Consider the following 20,966-nt stretch of genomic DNA (forward strand, 5'->3'; position numbering starts at 1 on the left):
CAGAGAATGTGTTGTCTCCTTCAGCCTTTAAAAGGCAAACATTCATGATAGAAGCTGCTGTACCACATAGGCAATGTGTACATTACTGTAGTAATTCTAATTCCAAAGTAGAATTACACAATGACATGTTTTTAACATACACGCACACTGTCACGAAAACACAATTAAGAGTGACAATATTTTGATCTTTCTTATTAATTAATAAAACCCAGCACTAGAGGAACCAGCTGTGCCTCAGCTCCTGTCAATCATACTCGTGCTACCAGTACTATTTGCTCTATACAAAAATATCAGAAGCAGAAATAGACCTGTGTTCCAAAAATCTTAACTCAGAATGTTGCTTTTTCACAGATGGGCTTTAAGTTAGAAATGGAAGAAACTCAGGAATGAAACTGAAGTTCCTTTCCAAGAACCAAGAAGTGTGCCAAAGTCATACCTCCTGAAAGGAACCAAAGACTCAGCCATGAAACAAATGCAGGCTAGCACAGACAGATTTAAAAAATATGGGACTGGAAGTTTTTGTTTCAAAACCCCCACCACCCCCCATTCTTTTTTAGCAATTATATTTATTCTACTCCTGTTAAAAGTCTCAGTTCATGTCTTGTAACAACTATCTTCGCTGAGATCATCTTGCACCACTTCTTTCAGATATCAGAAACATCAGTGGACAGTGTTTCAGCAGAGAACTCTAAAAAGAACTGGGAAGGTTTTCTTTCATGATTTCTATAAAGGGAAGTGCCCAAAATAATACATGTATTTTTGATCAAAATGTTTTGTTTCATCAAAATAGGTAGTGACTTAAAAAGCATGTGACATAGTAACTTACACTACACACGAAGTATATGTAATACATAGTGTATATATAAGTAATATATACACTATATAAACCTTAAATGAGATGAGAGGTTTCAAAACAACCAAGAAATCTGCACACTGTTCCAAAACTGAAGAAACAGGTTTATTTGAACAGTTTGTGAAATACTTTTGTATTTTTAATCTGACTAAAAAAAACGAACAAAAAAATCAATTTTACAAAATATTTCACATTTGGTGATACTCGATAGATCCCAAGTAAGTAATTTCATACAAGTTACAAATACAGAGCCATGTCTACTTTAGATGTTTACTATAAAATTCATCTGGACCTGTTTTGAGTCTTGAAGTTAACAAAAGATGGCCTTCTCAAGTATTTCCTGACTGGAGACAGAACAGTCTACATAAGCCTGAACCAAAATCCAACAGAGCCAATAAGAGGGTTCAACAGATGGCAGTTTAGGTTTTGTCACATCCTAAGCATTAGGGCTGTCCTACAAATATCACAGAGATGCTGTAATTCATAGCTTAACACTGGAACTTGCAGCAAAATCTCTACATATCACTGCTAAATAAAAACCACTGTCACCCCTTTTAGCTATTTTCAACTAATTAAACGAAAGCCCAGAATTCTGTTTGTCTTACTAGGCAGCCTGAGCACCAAACAAAACACCCTGCATGCAGGAGCTTCCCTGTTCTCAGTGATACCCTGTATCCACTTCATGTATGTTTGCTCTGACCTGTCAGGTACAGCCCTTAAATTCCTGGGAGCAGCCTTTGCTACCTAAAGCTGAGCTTAAAAGTGACCAATGGCTCCAATGCATGAAAAAACCCTACTCTTTTGTTAAAGGAAATGCCTGCCCCCAAAACCCAGTGAATTTAGTCTGTCCTCACTGTCCACAGGCCACGGCTTGTTCATTCCTGGTAATAAATTATGAATGCCCCCCCATACACATCTGTTATTCAAATCATCAGCTAAGTAACGTATGAATAAATGAAGAGAGTCCTCTGAAGGGGGAGGACCATGGGGGACTAAACTTTTAGTCATGTGCTACAGCAGCAAGCATCAAAGCTTTACTATCAGGTTTGACCCCAGCTGGGTTTTATTTTTTAAAAGGGTTAGAACCAACCTCTTATGAACATGAATCACTAAGCAGCAGGGGCACGGCATGAAAGGTTGCCCAGAAATGCAAGGCAAGAATAAAGACTCAAATGAAAAACTTGCTGGAAGCACTCAGCTATCATAGGTCTTCACTCTCTTGTATCAGTCCGAACCGGGACAGAAGGTCGCAAACGAATTGACAGTTTTCACCAGAAATACATTAGCAGTTAATTCCCACTAAAAAAAGACAGTGTTCAGGTTCAAGAGAACTGATGTAATTTGAAAATACAAAGCCTGCAAATAAAACAAAAGGTGTAGGGCTGCTCAAGGAAGTTTCTAAGCTTATAATAAGCTTAGAATGACAGAAAATTAGAAAAAAAGACAAGTGACATGCCTTGATAGTATTCACCTAATCAAACCACAGCCACACAGCTACACCTAGTAAGATCTTTGTTACTCTTAGTTCATTATGAGGCAAATTTATGAACACATGTGCAAATAATTCATAGTTTGTCATGCAGAGACCATACTGCTGCTTCAGGCAAAAAGAATCTGCATCAAAATACATCTGCAAAACTGTATGTCAAAACAATACCTTTGAAAAGGGGAAAAAGGGAATTACCATGTTGCATTAGGCTGTACCTCCACATAAGACAACCAAGGTATGTTCCTGGAGCATCCAATTAAAGCTTGTTAGACCAAAGTTTTAATTAATTTTCAATAAACCAAAATATGCCTAAGATCAAAGGATGAAGGAAGCATCCCAGTGGCGTGAAAAGAAGGAAAGGGGAATTAGTTTCATCCTCAGATGCCTTATCTGATTACACTTTGTACCCAAGGAGTCAAAGTATCCAGTACTATCTGGAGGTACTTGTTTTAGACAATCTTAGATGCATTACTAAAGATAACTGATCATTAGCTGGCATGCTGAATTCCCTCCCAATATTGCATAGATAAGCAGTTTTTCCTTCTTCATCCATGTAAGTTGGTTGAGCTTGACAGCACTACTTTTAGTTTCATGCCATGGATGCATAAAAGCTTCATTATATGTATGGATGCAGCAAGTCAGTCTTTAAGTCCATTGACTGCAGTCATTATCTTAATATTCTGCCCTTTTCTTCAGATGCAGACAATCTCCTGATTTATACCAAGCAAGCTGAACATACCTTTTAAAAGTTTGTGACGACAAAACCAATGCACCACAATTCCAAACTCCTAACAGGTACAGATGGCCCTGGAGCAGGAAGAACGCATCCTCTCCAAAAACTTCATTGACAAAAGTTCCATAAGGGCCATTGATATAAAAATCCACATTTGACTATTTCATCTCAGAGTAGTTATTTCAACTTTTTCACCAGTCTTTCTCCATAAAATATGATGCAACAGAATAATGATTTGATTTAAGGACACTTCCACTGTAACATTTCCCATGTGCGTGTTGAGTCTGCTATACATTTTCAGCAGTCCCATGCCTTTAGCTTATTAGAGATCATTATATAATAAATTCACATCTCCCACGATGCTAGCATTCAAGATTTTTCCTTGTAAAATGCCTTCCTCTAAGAATCCTTAGAAAAGTTAACTTATCAAGCCTTACAGTCCACAGCAGAGGAAAGACTTCTACTGAAGGAATTGGTTTCCCTCCAAGAGAGACATGGGAATGCACTGAAGGGAGACTGCCTCCCACCTGTAAGCATCTTGTCAGACAAAAGCAAAACCAAAAAGGATCATGTTAAATCCTCTTCCTGAAGGTGCAATATATTAGCAGACAGGAGGGCTTACAAACCATGCACGTCTAGCATCAGTTCCAGAAGAAAACAAGGTAACCATGAAAGTTTCCATATTACTGCTGGGCCTGCCTGGTTTTGAAAATACGACCTTGACATGCTGAAAAAAACCCCAAACAAAACCAAATAAATCATGTTAAACCTGCTGGTGTGCCTTATTTAGCCACTGTATACAAATATTTGTAGAATAATAAAGCAAGCCTTACTACATCTCAAAGGGAAGGAAAAAACTGCTTTATACTATTATGTAACTGACAGAAACCAAAGCTGCAGATGGCTTCTCGATGGCACTGACAAGATGACCAGTTATTCTGAAATGCTTGCAGCATGATCCTATATATTAAAAAAAAAGTCTAGCTTGTGTTTTTTTGTTACAATTACATCAATGACATGTATACCTGATGCCCTAGCTCCTCAGCAACATATCTGTAAATTTCATAACGCAATTTCCTGAGACACGTTCTGGGAGCTGCATTTTCCCAGACTAGAGGGAAGAGCAAGGAAACTTGAGACACTATAGGTTGCATCTGTTGATAAAAATCACATCGCTTAGTAGAGATGTAGCAGAAAATCTGCTGAATAGCCACTACTCCTAATATAATTTAAAAACAAGAAGTCATAAAATAGAGGCATACTGGCAGGCTAAACATGAAAGCAGCTTCAGATTTGCATAAGGTTGCTCTGTACTTGCTCTGTTGACTTTTGAAAGTCTTCCAAAATGGAGATTCCACAGCCTCTTCAGGTAACTTGGTACAGTACTTTGTCTTAATCACAATCACTTAATCACACAACCACCCATCGTACCCACCCCTGCCATGTTCAAGTTTCCCTTGTGGCAACCTGTGACCTTTGCTTCTTGCCTTTTCACCGTATGCCTCTGAGGAGAGTCAGGATTCGCCCTCTAAGTCTCTATTAGCAACGGAAAACCATGATTACACACACACACACCTTTGCTTCTCTTCTCCAAGCTAGTCATGCCCAGTTCCCTCATCCTCTTGTACATCATATGCTCCAGACCCATAATATCTAATCAAGCACTGTCTGAGTCTCAAGTTGGAAACATCACCCATGTGTTGAGGAACCAAAACTGGAAACAGTGTTTGATGGGGCCTCAGAAGTGATGCTCAGGAGGAAATAATCACCTCCCTCAACCACCTGGATACCCTGCGAAGGCTGGCAGAAGCGCCGTTACAGCGACACGCTGCTGACTCACACCTAACTTTACACCACAGGAAGAAAAGCTCTCACATCCAATTTGGCAGGCTTTGAATTAGCCCTGAAGAGTGCAGCCACTGTCAGGGGAGGAAAAGAAACAGAATGGCACATCTACAGGCTGTTCAAATCTTCGCTGAAACTGGAAATATACCTTTAACTATTTCACTGTGCAGAAGAGGACAAGAATTCAGTGCACAATCCACAAGTCTCAGACATAAAAAACTGTGCCAATGCAGGCTGTATTCCAGGTAATTGCCAAATCCTCCTTACTTTCTTGGTGCATCTCATCCGACAGCATAAACATCACCTGTTTGGGTGCTGAGGACAGGTATAATATTTATTTCTCCATTATAAAAATTAATGCAACAGTCTGTCACTGCATTGTCTCTTATCCCTAAAGTATCTAATTATGCTGCATGTTTCACAACAAAAATGTAGCATGGGACCTTCACAACTCCATCACACTTCTAACTTTTATTATTGCCTCAAACTTTGTTCTTATCAAAGTGAGAAACCTGCACAGCTTGGATGTTACTTGAAGTCAGCAACTTTTACTGAGAAGTAAACAGCAAACTGCACACAGCACAATTTCAGCCAAGTCACCTGAATTCATAGAAGGAAAGAAAATCATGTTCTAAACCAGACATAAAGAACCCAGCACACACTCTCTGGTGATGCTGGCAAATGATGATGGGCAAGTCACTCCAATATCAAAATTATATTTACAGGACATCATGGCCATGATATGCAGAGAATACAGACTTTATCCCTACCCTACCTGTCTGTAAGAAGCTTGAACCTAACATCTGGTACTTGCACTATTAAAAAAAAGCTCTTCCAGTGGAGGATTAAATCATAAGCATCTCAATAGTTCTGTGGCAACTGCATGCTAGAAGAGTGGGGAAGTTATATAAAGCCAAAGGAGAAAAGAAAAATGAAAGAATGTAACTGTTCCGCTGGAGGAATATCCTTAAGGTCACTGTTTCTGTGGGCACAGGAAAAACAAGCAGGTAGCGCTACACCCTGAAAGATAGTTAAGTGGCTGTTCAATAAAGCTTTGAATAAACTGTTATCTCCCCTTGTAAGATTTTCTGAGGACCTGGCTTGCGCAGCACCCAAATGCCTGCAGGTGCTTTTAATAGTTAGATTGCATTCCATGTGTTAGCTGTAATTTGCTTGTCAGTCATTTACTTGACTAATTATCTGCTCAAAATGGCTCATCACACAGGATACCTCAAGTGTTACAACCATTATTGAAGATGCGATAGCTTTATCCTCAAACAGAACAAAGATACATGTAACATCATCCTCTATACAAATATGCTTTGTCATAAAACATGCAACTGACATATGCAGATAAAGAACCACAGAACACACACAACACTGGAGAATAAATTTTGAGATCTGAACATGTTAATGGCTTTAATGAATTATGCACAACAACCAAAGAGTGACTGCACAATCAAAACCGATCAGCTTAATCTGCAAGAGAGAAGGCAGCTTATAATCACTGAGAGAATGCAGGAACATCAGAACTGTGTAGCAGTTAGCAGAGAGATGATTCTATTCCAGATATAAATGATTAATGACACTAAGAAATGATGTGTGAGTTTGGCACTGTGGTGTAGTCCCTCAAATAACCAGCCTTCATTTCCTCCATCAGTGAAGTTTGCAAGGTACACTGAAATGTAACGTCTACAGCTGAAACTGCTCTGAAGTAAACAAATTTGTCAGGGAACTATGAATTCCTCTATCTTCAGCATTACCATTTCCCTGAAGCAGTGCCTATTTCATTTACAGTAAGCGGAATGGATTTTCATTTACTTAACAGTCTTGTATTTATCTAGATACTATGGCCACAATTAATAAAACATGCTTGCTTACCGATAGAAAAGCTTTTGGAACGACAGTGCACTGATAAGGTCTAAAAAAATACTATCTTCTGAACAAACATGGTCAAACAGCTACATAAATATCTCTGAACAAGTGAGAAAAAAGGAAGAGTAATGTGATGTAATCAGCGTACTACTGAAAAAGAACTGTGCCCATAAGCATAAGTACAATTTATCCTCTAGCTAAATTCTAGCATATAGAGTAAAAAGAATAAAACCACCTACTGTGCTTCTGCGATGGGCTTCCTAAATCCATTGTCTTGTAGAAATAACAATTTTTTTTCAACTGTCTATGTTAGAATGAAAAAATACTCAGCATTTTCCCCTCCGTCTTGCTCCCTCTTCTGCAAGTCCCTCTTTCTGTTTGTGTGAGAAGGCAGTTTAAATTTCATCCCATTTATTAGCTCAGTCACTGAGGAATCACTGTCAGTTTTCTGATGGTACAAGCTCCTTTACTGTACACAACACCCAAGGAAGCGGGGGAGAAAAAAAAGAGGTAGGATTTTATCTAAACTACTTTTTGCTGGAACAATTAACTCTTCATTGACTGACACCTCCTTCCGGGTTCCAGTGTCAGTTGACACTGAAACGTCTGTTCCTCTAAGGCAACAGGGAATTCTTTATGACAGCTGTTTAATGCTCATGTTCCTTCTTTTAAGGTTTCCTCTGCTTTTCTCTTCCACTGCTTAACAAGGAACTGCAGTCAGACACTACCACAGCCATGATTTCTTGCTACCATATGAGGTGTCCCTTTTCAATCATGCCAAGTGATTAAGGATCACAAATCCTATGAACTTTAAGTTTGCTGTGATCCCCAGTCACTAACAGCTTCTAAAACTTCTAGAGATCTCTATTAGAGATTTATTCTCCACCCACTAATGCTTGCTTGTTCTTCAGGTAGAAGTATTTAAAACCTCTAACCCTGAACATCCAAAACAACAAACAAAATTATTTGCAAAGAACAAATTCACTATCTCTAGAAAAATAAGATGTGGATCCTTCACCCCTTCATCCCCAAACAAGTTTTCAAGGCAGCAGAACAGAATAATGTTTGTTTCTTTGCAGTGAATTTACAATCACGTAAGAACAGATGATCTTGCTCCACTTCTCTCAATCACCTGTTCTAATAAAGAAACACAATCTAGTAACACCACCCCACAGCCAGTGCAGTATAATCAACCAAGACTGCAAAGGTTTTCACAAGTTTAATGTTCTCCTGGGAGAACTATATGCTCTGTAGATATCTGCATCTCTAAAGCATAAGTTTTAACTTTTTTAGTCCCTGCCCACAGTCAAGCTTCTCCAATTCAAATGTTTACTTAGAGCTGCACGAGGAAAATGAGTCAAAAGACCTAGATTTTCCTAACCATTTTCCTCTGGAGGACAGCATCCTTGATTAAGCACAAACAAGTCTTCCCTCCCCTCCTTCAAACAGTACTTTGTTGTCCATCTATTCCTTATTTCTGCCAATAAATGGTAAGAACAAAACCTGTTCTACAATCATGGGTCTAAATGCCAGTGCTTCTAACAAATGATCATTTGGGGATTTCATTAAGCTCCATTTCTAGACTTTGAAGCTTGATCTTGAAAGCAACCCTGCTCCTGCATCTGCACTATTACAAAGATTTGTGTTGTGTGGAGGACACTTTCTTGGAACTATCTTCCTCTGCACATTCTAAACATCTGCATATGTAAGCACAAAGTTATTCACTGTGACACAAAGCTGAAGTTTTTTCTTCCTTAGATCCAATCACAAACCCTGCTAGCCTACTAGGAACCTACACACCCCTTCCGGATCGGTAAGGGATACACCAGCATTAAGGGGATTAAGATGGTCTCTAAACTGCTGCAAAATCATTTGTTGTCTTCTTTACTGAGCCAATTGTCTGGAGCCAGCATTTCAGGGAGGGAAAAAGATTATTACTTCAGGGAAATATCAGTGGTTCTGGCAAATGGTAGAGTATTGCATTAAATTATTTCATCCACCGACTATAGTTCCATGTCCTATGACTGGGGGGGGGGGGGGGGGGGGGGGGGGAATCAAACTATACCTTCTGAGTGGTTTACACAGTTTCAATTCTCCATTAAATTTTGGAATATTAGCCCTTCACATGGTTAAATGAGTATTATTCAGAGAACTGTTCTAATCAAATTGTTATGGAAATGGCCAAAATGAAATATAAACCCTCTAATTTATATCTATCTTATTGTTTCACAATTACATAGTGCAGTGCAATGTAGTACTTAACAACACTCAAATATTTAAAAGCACAAAGTGAAAAAAAGTTTTAAATACAAGGAAAAGGTACACAGGCAGATCAACATGATCACATCATACAAAACTCAGTAAAATGCCAAAACATGTTCTAATATATTCAGATCCTTGGTGAGCTTATTGTTTGAATCTTGATGCTATTTTCTCCCAGAGAAGCATCTCCCAAACTTCACTCAATATCAAAGGAAGTGAGGAACTTGTTATAGCAAATAGTATAGTAAAATGAAGTACAGGACTGCGGCTGTTAATGCTTCTGTATTTAAAATACATGCCAAGGAACACACATAGTAGGATAAAGGAAGCTTTATTTGTTACTTGAGACATGTAAAAAACCAAACAAACCAAACAAAAAACCCCAAACCACCACAAACATTCAAGACCTCACTAGAAAGGCCAAGCCAAGGGCTCTTACCACGCTGTTGCATGGCACTGTTCTTTCTCATCTGAGAGAATGCTATCCAGGCACTCTTCCAGGGATTAGATGAGAAAAAGGAATAAAAAAAGGAACATACATTTGCTAACAGAATTCTCTCATCATTAGAAGTAACACTCGGTTCTGTCAGCAACAGCATCCGCACCAGCTCAGAAGGGTATCTTTCTCAGAAAGATCTCTTTAACCAATTAAGATCTTTTTTACCTAATTCTACTGAATCTCATTCAGTGAAGCAATATTGTTCGTCATCGCTGAAAGTATGATCCTTGGGACTCATTCTGACGACCACCTAAGGAGTCTGTCTCACACTGAGAAAAACAATCAACAAAACCTTAAAATACTGCCAAAAAAATATCTCATTCACTCTCTTCTATAAACCATTCACAGCTCTTATGCTGACAATGCTCTACAAAAAGAGAAGGTCCATAATAGAACAGCTTCCCTTCACATTGGTACACAGGTTGAACTCATGGTTTGTATCTCTGAGTTCATGAGTCCAAAGGCAGAGTATTCTCATTTTTGTACTATATAGCCAGTGACGCAGCTGAAGAATCCTGGATTTGCCTAGAAGATAGCAGCAGCCACACATAAAGAAGTTCTTCATAGTTAATGAACTGCAGGAAACCACTATGATTTGCTTCGTAAGACAAATGAAGTTATTTTTCTTTCAAGAAACAAAGCATTCCTCTCTGATGAATTATTTAACCTCAGATCGAACTGTCAGATAAGATTCTGATGTGAACAAAGATAAAAAGAAAACTGCTTGTAGATGAAGGACATTTAAATGTTTTGGGAGGTAAGCAGTATCTAAAGCCAGGCAGGTTTCAGAGTATCACACAGTCGGAGATGGCTTGGATTTTAAAAGCCGTATGCCAAACTCCAAATGCAAATGAAAGCCAGGCAATAGTTCCTGCTGTAAGACACGATGGCCAAGAGCCACTTAGCTATAACTGCCTTCAGTGACTTTCAGGGAGATCAAGTTCACCAGAGCTATCAGCAGATACAAGTGATTTACTTGTGAGAAAATGTATGAGGGAGAGACTCAGCTTTTGGTTACAGTGCTTACAAGAACAGCATCCTTCTGAGTCGATTTGATTGACAGACTTATTCACAGCTAATGGCTATATCTTAAGAACTTCCCACAAATAGTGCCAATATAGTTGAACTTTTGTTAAAGAATACTGGATTTCCCATCCCCCTGCCATGTCTTTGACAAACATGCAGGCTAAGTGCCCACCTAAATGAATGAAAGGAACATATTTTTCCTCTCACAGTATTATAAAAACTTTTTTTTATTATTGTTCCGGCACTGGTTCAGTCAATCCAGAACTCACTTGACTACCTCTAAACATACGACAATATTATGACATTATTCTGAGTGAGCATTGGTTTTTATTTATTTCACTTGTTTCTAAGAATCAAACTATAAAGAAATTTAACTTCCCTGCTAGCAGATACTCACAGCTATCAAGAACGTGCAACTAGCAGCAGTTTTGAGGGAACACAGTGGTAACACCCCTAGGTAATCCACCATTCAAGTGATGCCAGTTACAAAAGCTCTAGAAACAACAGTACTCCGACAGAACTGGTTCCGAGGCAGAATGAAACCTTCCAAACCTGCATTCTAGAAATATGAAGTGAATGTTTGGAGGCTTTGTAAATATGAGCACATGTGCAGTGCAGTCTTCCATGATTTCTCTCTTTCACAGGAAGCCTTCATAGTACTGGTCATATACAGTAGAAGAGCCATGTTTATGCATCACGGTTTTGGCACTGTACTATTCACAAAAACTGTTTAATAACCAAGGAAGATAGATAGATATAAATGTAAATTCTTGTTCCAAAGTCTCCTCTCTCCTTTCTGGTTTGTGCTCATGCCAGTTTAGCATTTGTGCATTCATCCAGTAGATGGCAATAGTGACACAGACAGACCATTGCATTAGCAATATTCTTGCCCTAGACTCTGGGATACGTGTGCAAACAGTATTATTTATTCTGCTTGAAGTGTCCTATTTCCCACTGCATACTTCTGAAATCTTTACAGGCAGCAACAGATACAGAACAGAAAGAGCATGAAAACTTGTGGGGGGAGATTTTGATGGAGGTGGTAGAAGAAACAAGTGACACAAAAAGAGATCCATTAAGATCATCACAGTGGTAGCGCAGATCAGACAACATTATGACATTGATAGCATATTACTTGGTTGTTGCAGTCCAAGCCTAAAGAGGGTCTTGCTCAGCCTCCTCTCCAAGACTGGTTACTTCTGTAAGGGCAATATAATTTGCTCACAGATTCTCTAGAGCACTTTAAATTGTCTTGGAGTAACATAATAATCCTTAGCTCCTCAAAAAAAGGCAGTCTGCTCATTAGAAAGCTTTAACCCATCAAACCTGCCATTTGTTACTTTCCTTTTCAAACTTTAAAGCGAAGGCCTGCTGATTTTAAGTTACACAAACAAAAATCTGAGATGCAGATTACTGCTATAAAACTAACATGGCTATACCCTACACGTGTAGTACGCTGCCTTTTTTTTTTTACCCCCGGTACACAAAAACCAAAGATTCTACAACATAGTTCACTCAGTATCTTTTATCTTGTTTTCACTAGTTAACTTCCACAGAAGACAGAGCTAGCATATAAATTGACAAGCCAAATAACTCTCCCCTTCTTTTTGTAGTTGTGTGACTTCAATGGCACACCACAACGAAAGGTGAGGCCAAACTGCAGTATTCCTATTGACAGTGGAGAAGGACCAACAAGTTAAACCTCTGTCTTCAGTACCTTAATGGTTCCCATTGCTAATTCTGACAGTTTCACAACCTTCCACACATTTATCCTAACAAAACTCCACTAAGATAAAGACAGGTAGTTACTATTATTTCATGATTCTAAACAAAAATCACTATCCAAAGTCAAACGATGTGTGAATTGGAGACAACAAACTGGATACCTCTCTGCTCCCTTGCAGGTGTCAATTCCAATAGTATTTAGGCTGCTAACTTCCACCAGACTTCAGTGGAACATCTGTGCCTAAACACCTTTAGGCATCTTGGCACAGCCTCCAAGAACTACATTACAATACACTGAACTAAAAAAAACACCAAACAAAAACTGCCGACCAAACAAAACCAAGGAAGCTTGATAGTTTTTCCTTGCCTGTTGAGTCTATTTGGGCTAAATGGCAAGGCTTAAAAAGCTTATTTGATCCAAACGAATATCCTTAAGAAAACAAATATACATTCCTCAGACAAGAAAAAGCAATAGATGAACCACATCAGCTGAAAGACAAGATACCAATGGTCAGCAAAGTCAGAATGAAATGCAAGATCCTCACACACTGCTTGGTCCAGACTTGCTATTGAGCTGTGCCTTGTATCATCATTTATCCTACAGAACGATGGTATTGTACAGCCAGTAACAGCTGAGAAAGAGTCCAGGTTGTGGAGTGCTTGCATTAGTCTTTAACACAAGCTAGAAGGTTTAGACATTTATGTTGCTTTTGTATCACGAGAGCACAGATCAAGATCATTAAACTAGACTGAAACATTTCCAATTTATTCTACTGCAATCTTGAAGTGCTTAGTCAGAAGAGCTTTCACGAGTTCATCATGAATGTTCGCAGCCTCAGGAAAGATTTTAATTCACTGCAGTACTCTGGAGTACTTTTGAACCCTATTGGACCCTAATGTTTCAGATATTTTTAAACAAATTATCTGAAATATAAATTAGCTGCTTTACATATATTTGATTATCTCAAAACAAAGAAACCTAAACCCAAGTGAATTACAATCAATCCAGACTTTCCATTTAGTTCAATTTTCCTAATGCTTTCACTAATTTCAACTATTACTTCCCCCCTCAGTGTGTTTTCTCATGCTGGTTTCCCAGCGATTTGATTGCTCAGTCATGTTTTATTCAGGCATCTTAATCTTCTCCTGTGCATCCTTCTCATGTGCACTTCAGCATCAGTTCAAGCCCTTTAATAATGACAATTGTTAATACAATGAGTATAAAAGTCAGCTACTATGATGTACAAAACCACACCAAGCACTTACAAAAATTTTGTTGTAAATCCTCAGATTAACATTTCTTAATCAGCCGCAAAGTAAGAATTGTGTGTATAGCTGCAAGATTTTTTTTTTTTAATCCAATGATTACATGGAAATACTAGGAATGCTTACATGGAATCACTAGTTGCAAAAAGTGACAGTGTAACTAAGCACTGTCTTTATATGTTATCATCTGTATCTTACTCAAACTTCAAATGATTTTATAAATTTAATTTTTGGGGAGGTACACTTCAGCAAATAGTAAGTTCTAGGGTCTTCTCTCACTTTTTTTTATTTGAAGTGATTACTGAAATAATCTGCAAGAGAAATTGTAATGAGCCATCACAAAAATGACTGTTCAAGTTTCTGTTGAGCTGCCTTTTACAGCTGGAAACAAACCCTTTGAGGCCCTGTAACCTGGGCTGGAGGGGTTCAGGCTGGACTCAAGCCTGAGCCTCCTGCAGAGCCCTTTTCTAGTGGAGAGGCAGGTGCAAAGCAGGGACTGCATAAGGAACCGAATGTCTTCCTGGTATCTTCCATCATATGGTTCGTAAATCTCTGCCCTACATCACAAGTGTGTAAGGAACATGCATGTATGTAGTGTAACTCACGTATGGATAAAATTAAGAACACCGCTGCCCTCTGCTGTTAAATTACAGTCAAATATGGCCACCTGGATTGCAAACTAACCTGAGGAACAGAAGTTGCTCTTGTCATCAAGTAATTTATGATACTTTGTCCCTTACAATGCATACTACATTACCGAAATGGCACAATTTCTTACAATTTTGTTATCTCCTAATGGAGATAAAACTGCTAAGACTGAATTCTTTCAAAAAGTTTTTCAGTATTAAAGAATGCTACATGAGCATGGACAACAGTAAACTGCCTTTTTCAGAAACTGAATCAGTTTCACTGTTTCATCAGCCCTCACATCTACTCCAGATCACCTGAGATGAAATACATTAGTTCCTAATCTTTCAGGCAATTCACCACCTAAATATTTGGGTGCTTATTTGCATGTAATATGTCTGCAAATAAATCAAATCTTGTTTTAAACACTTGAAAGTCTGGCTAGAGATTGCCAGTCACCTTCTGAGTCTGCATTAGGAAGCAGTAAACTAAGCCTAAATTCAGAGAAATTCTAGGCTGAAATGGGCTCAAGCAATAACGTAGAAATACATCTCAATCTATTTAGCTCTACTGTTCCAGCTCTCAGGTACCAAGGTTCAGACAGAATGCTAAACTTCAGAGTTGCAGCTATGCATATCAGTTGCACCATACAACTAGTTGCAGTCTAACACGAATGTCTAAATGTTCACACCTCTTCTGCAAATTAAGTTAATACTATTAATTTGTTAGTCACCCAGAAGCCTCCATAGAAATCCATCCAATAAAGTACAGGCAGGAACACTTTCGAGCCCTCTATTTACAACCTCTTTTTTAAAAAAAAAAAAAAAAAATATTCTAGGAGAAATTCTGCCCCTAAAATACACACAAATTTACTTCTAAAGAAATCACCATCTTACAACCAAGGCACAGAAACAGAGATGTCAGATAGCAATTACAGAAGTCACACACACACAGAGCAGTCTGCGAGGGACCGCAGGGGAATTCTCTACCCAGACTAGGAAATGTCTAATCAGCTGGAGCAGGCACATACAGCTGACTGCTACACAGATACTCTCTTACTGCCCTCCATTTGAATCTTGGGAGGCACAGACCAAGGATTCAGCTCATCCTGGATAACTGAAAAAATCAAACAGCAGAATCTGGAAACTGCTGACGAACATCCTTGTATACAGTTCAGACAACAATTCAGTTGTTATATATTGAATATATATATATTGAATAATACAATTCAGACACAGTTCAATCAACAATTCTCATAGTCCTACTCTATGTTTTTCTCAAATATTTTAAAATGTTAACCTAACAAAAGTAATTGCACCTTTTCCCTCCCAATTTTAGCATGCCAGTCTCCAGCAGATTTAGATTAAGCATCCCTAAATGGAACCAGCTGGTACCTAGAATACATAACAAGTGTGCTAAAAGAACATTTACCTTATACAACAGATGCTTCACTTATTAAACAGCCCTTCATCATAAAAGACATGCCTTTTTTTTTAATACAACAAAATTTAAATCTAATTTTTAAAAAATTCTGTATGTCGACCTGGGGTGGTTTGGGTTTTGTATGGGGTTTTTTTTTGGCAGGAAAGAGAATAAATAACATACCAAACTTACTCTCACCTAACCGAGTATTCTAGCTACACAAACCTTCTGGGGTTCAGACTCTTTTGGGATCTACAAATTGCATTTTGCAGGAAGTTCCCAAGCAGCTAATATTAGCACCCACAAGTGTCCCTCTCCAGAAGATCTTACCATAGTTATTTCATTTCTGATTTGTTTAGGTTGAACATCATTGTTATTTGTATTTCAGCAGGGGTAACAAAAAAAAACCAACCAAAAAAACCCAAAACAACCCCCAAAAAAAGGACTCAAGCATGACTGGGAAGTGTCTGTTGTGCAGGAATAGCAGTTCCCATTTATAATCAAAATAAGAAACAACAGGACAAAGCAAAGTTACAAAAACAATCAAACAAGTGAGTAACAGAATCAAAACTAGATTCTACTGAGTTGTCCAATATCATAGCCTTAGATTCATGCTTTATTACAACAGTCGGTGGACTCATGAACACTTTACCATAAGCTGACATTGCCAACAAAGGGAACAATGGTGCATTCTGCAAGCCTCACTCCTTCATTTCTGCCTCTGCAGCCAGGAGGAGGACAAACAGCAGTTTGCAACATTCCTTACACTATAGCCTTACTCTCCATTCAGGAAGGAGAAAAGGCGTTGAAAACATAATTCTGTAAGTTGAGACTAAACAAAAAAAGTTCAGGATTTGGTGCCAGAATTTTGTAGTATCCAAATCAAGGAGAATTACATGTTTAAGTTTAAACCTTGGGATAAACAGTGTGTCTTTTCAGACTGCATCAACAAAAACAAACCAGTATCCATTCTTCATTCACTCACTAATACATGCAGAACTAGTAGAACCACAACATCGTTTCACATTTTATTTTTAACTGACAGGCAGTTTCACAGAAATCTAGCTTTAATCCAAGTGACTTTCCAACTCATAATATCACTTGTGTGTCTGCTTTTCAGCTACATTTGTATCATAGAATGGTTTGGGTTGGAAGGGACCTTTAAAGATCACCTAGTCCAACCCCTCTGCCATGACAGAAGCACTGCTCATGTAGACAGGCAGCAAGTTAGAGCCACATGCTGAAAGCCATCTAAGTACTTCTCCAGGCTAATCTGATGTACTATATATCTAAGCAAACAGGATTTTGCATGTCTGTGCACAACACACTTTCATCAGATTATGAGGGAAAAGTGAGTCTAGACATGCCAGAACGTATTTGGAAAATAGAGAATTACTGAATTTGCCATATACTTCCTTGATTTTGGACCTTCCCAATGCTGCCATAATAATGTTTAATCACATTATAAAGCAAAATTATGTAGCAGTTAATTGCATTCCACTCAGATTTCCTTTTTACATAGCAATCTTACTCCTCATCCAGATACAGCCTACTCAGAAAAGTGGAGATTTTATTCCAAAAAAAGCAACAAGTTTTGAAAACTGTCTCAACTGATGAAACAAATCAGAAAACTGCAGAAGAGTGCTAAGAATTTCAAGCCATCTAAGATTAGTAAGTATGGTAGAGAAGTAGATTGTAGGTAGCTATGATACTATGAGGCCAAACAATCAATTGAGGAACACTTATTTAGCTGTATGGATTTATTCCAACTAGTGATTTAAGACTCTCGCTCCATCCTTTCCTAAGTTTTATTGCAGATATATTCACCCAAATAAAAAAGCTGAAGGGTTACATTTGACAGCATAGGCTTGATAAAGCTGAAATGTCAAATTGTAAAGCATAGGCTACCCAAGACAACAGCTCGACAGTATTATGATCAATTCTGTAGTTCGCTTAGCATTTATTACAATACAAATAAGGTAAGAGCTGTCACTGCACTGCAGAGCATTTATACTGAGTCATATAAAGAGTTAATTAGGGAGTTAAGAACAAACTCAAGTGGGTGTTCAGAAAAAGTCTGCAAAGGGATTCCTGAGCTGCAGACCAGCTTTTGTTTAGGTTCAGACCCACTTACATTGGAATGCTGGAAGTGCTGCACAGGCACAATGAAGACTTTCTCTCCCTCCAGCTATTCCTGCTGTCTCTTTGCACTCTGTCCTACGTTCGCACACTGATAAAGCTTTATGTATAGACATATATAATGGACAATTCTTATTCAGGAGGCATCAAATTACAATTCATCCTACAAATAAAAAGTAGATCCTTAAGAGTCAGTTTATATGATATAGCAATAACTGGAACATATCATCTTACTTCTGTAGTGCCGGAAAACACACAAATGATGGAATACACCTATTTCACCTCTAAATTTCTGCACTTCTCTTTTTCAAGCCCCTTGCAAACCAATTTATGAGACAGTACTAGGAAAAATAATTATCATTATTGCTGTGACACAGATGAGAGGCAGGAAACAATTTTTGTAAATATTTCTCTTTTATTATTAACACACTATAATAGTAGTATTGGGGCAACCTTCCCCAGAGCATATGAGCAAGCACATCTTCACATGATGAGGTCCCACAAGATATGAATCAACCAGCTTGCAGACTTCAGGACAGAAGGGCTCCAGGGATGTGCAAAGGCAAGAGAAGACTGTGGAATGCTAAAGATCCTAGTATGGGCCTTCAGTATTCAAAAGATTTGTCAGCTAAGAATAGTATCTCTTAGGAAAGGTCTCAGTTTAGCAAAGTACTTCAGCAGATGCTTCATTCCATTGCTAGTGATCATGACACTGAACGGAAGCTTCATTTAGCCAACTGCTTTGGGCATTTGCCTATGCTGCAACAACACAAACAAGACACTAACAGAGGCTCAACAGACTTTTAAAAGAATCAAAAGCAAAAAAAACCCTACAATGCTGCTGAAAAAAATGTATATGCATTTAACACATGCACCATAGTAAAACTTAGTTACTGTTTGCAGGACGTTAAAAAACTGTCCATTTCCTTTAGACTACCTTTCAATCAAGAATATACTTTATGGTTATTGAAAAAAATATAGTCATTGGAATAATTTGTTAACAGAAGCTCCACTTACTTGCATAAATTTAAGAATAAATATAGAATATTTAAGTACTTACTGCATACAGCGAACCAAAGAAGCACATTTAGACTATGATCAAACATGATGGCTACTTCTACTAGGAAAAAATTGGTATCACTAAATATGTAAGATAAAGGTCAGAACTAGTGTAATGACAGTTAATTATGGATTATATTTTCACTGACAAACTTATTTTTAATACAACGACAACACAAATATATTCAGCCCTATTAATGCTAGTAAAAAAAAATATATACATTTCAGCCCAAATTGTAAGCCAGCAGAAGATAAGTTGATCTCACGGTTGCTGGAAATTTGGTCAAAATGATGAAATTAGTTCCTGTGAGAGCCAAGCCAAAACTTTTAGCCTTGTCTACTTGGGTTAAATCAACTTTTTTTTATTTTAAATGCAATAAATCAACTCCTCCTCCTTCAGATCTCTCATCTGCCACAGACATCAGTTACACAATTCCCTTCCTCCTACCCAATCTCCAGTCAACACCTGATGTGAAAAATCACTTCTGTAATCTCCAGAGCTTCCTAAGAAAAGAGCTCATTTTCCTCTGCAGAAGTTGTCAACACTCAAAAAAGCGCAACAGCTAACAATAGTTATTCTTTGAGCTTGGTATCTTTCTGCTCAATTCAGACAACTTCATGGCACAGAGCCATAACCTGAGGCAGTATAAATCCCAATCTTATCAACTTCAAGAAAGATTTTCCAGCAGCAGTTGAAAAAATGAAGGAAAAAAGCTGCAATCAGTTTTGACAGTCTCATCCTATGATACTCACTTAAAATTTTTACACTTGTGGCCCAAAATATTTTGCTTTGAGAAAGATGTTGGGTTTTCCTTGCTGCCCTTATGGCCTTTGTAGCTGCATTCTACTGCAATGATTCCTCCCAGTTTTCCCAGCATTTAGCATTCCCGCTGGAATATATTTGGTCAAGATTAAAGAAAAAAATATTTAGGAGCACTTGGTGCTGCTGAATAAAGGACCCTGGTTGAAAGCCAAAAAACCCCCCAGTTGATAGGCAATTGCACTAGAATCACCCACAAAACTCGTAATGCTCAGGGTACAGGGCTACCATTTGTTTCTTTAGTATGAAGTGCTTTGACAAGAAAAATAATCTTGTGTCTCACAAAAGTGTTCAGCATACCTCACTGCCTTCTTCAGAGAAATTGAGCAGACACAAACATTTGCTATAGCAAAGCTACCTATGCCAAATTCTGTAATTCTTATCAATTGTCCTTTCTCTTACAATCCTCCTTCCTCTCAAATCCACAGTTCTTAAGAACACTATTTCAGTCTAAAAACTTTCCTATTTTAGGATCAATGACCAGCACAAATGCTTCAGAGATCTATGGAAATAAAACTTGCAATGCCTTATCTGAAAATACCTATCTCTTTCCTCCTGCAAGATATAATCCTGACCTCTACTAGTTCCTAGATTAAATCCTAAAAATGAGGCTTAATTGAGATATGATTGCTTTTATTTAATAAATGCCAGATATTATTTCTACCTACATTCAGAAGCAAGTTCTTATTGGCCATCTTCTGTCTTAACTATCCGGCAAAGAAGTGATACACATTCCTTTTAAATTCCAGTGTTTCCCTCTTAAACCACCAAGACTTTGAGACTACTATTCCTTTTCTCTCTCTCTCATCTGTGTTTGCATGTCTTGTCAGCTTCACTTTTTCATGCATTGTTTCCAGTTTACATTGCCAAAGGGAGCTACAAGCCACCGAAATACTATCCACTGAAGATATTCCAGCTAATTAATTCATCACTCAGAAAAAACATCTCTGCTAACCAGCATCGGGAGGCAGCTAAAAATGCAACAGTCAAATTTTAAAACAGGCAGGTTTGCATTCTTTCAGAAAAGTGTTAATTTTCATCAGCTTAATTTTCAGACTAAACCAGATACCCATTATCTGTTGGGGCCAAGAAGGGCTAAGAATAAGCAGTCTGGGTTCCCACTGCATTTCAACATGAGAATCTAGAAGCAGGAGTGCAGTTTCTGCGTACAGCTGCTTGGTTTTATATGTGAAAAACCTCCTTATGTTGGAAATACTTTACTTGTTGAACACACAGACCTTACATTCTCTCAGATACAACGCAAGACACGCAGCCAGGAACACAGCTGCATCTCTTGGTTTCTGTAAAGGCACCAATGTTACGATT

At 38.1% G+C, this 20,966-nt stretch overlaps 1 protein-coding gene across 11 annotated transcripts in view; it reads right to left on the minus strand.

Moving 5' to 3' along the window:
- PLCH2 (phospholipase C eta 2) overlaps window positions 1-20,966 on the minus strand; it is a 121,732-nt gene that overhangs the window by 78,879 nt on the left and 21,887 nt on the right. Inside the window, exon 1 of one of the 11 annotated variants that reach the window (XM_037381441.1) lies at window positions 7,035-7,148. The exons of the other annotated variants lie outside the window; for them this stretch is intronic. Coding sequence (XP_037237338.1) covers window positions 7,035-7,065 — 31 coding nt within the window. The 5' untranslated portion in view covers window positions 7,066-7,148. Of the gene's footprint in view, window positions 1-7,034; window positions 7,149-20,966 lie in introns of those variants that run through there. 11 annotated transcript variants of the gene reach the window in all.

Source organism: Falco rusticolus, chromosome 3 (assembly GCF_015220075.1).
Source record: "Falco rusticolus isolate bFalRus1 chromosome 3, bFalRus1.pri, whole genome shotgun sequence".
NCBI classification, from domain to species: domain Eukaryota; kingdom Metazoa; phylum Chordata; class Aves; order Falconiformes; family Falconidae; genus Falco; species Falco rusticolus.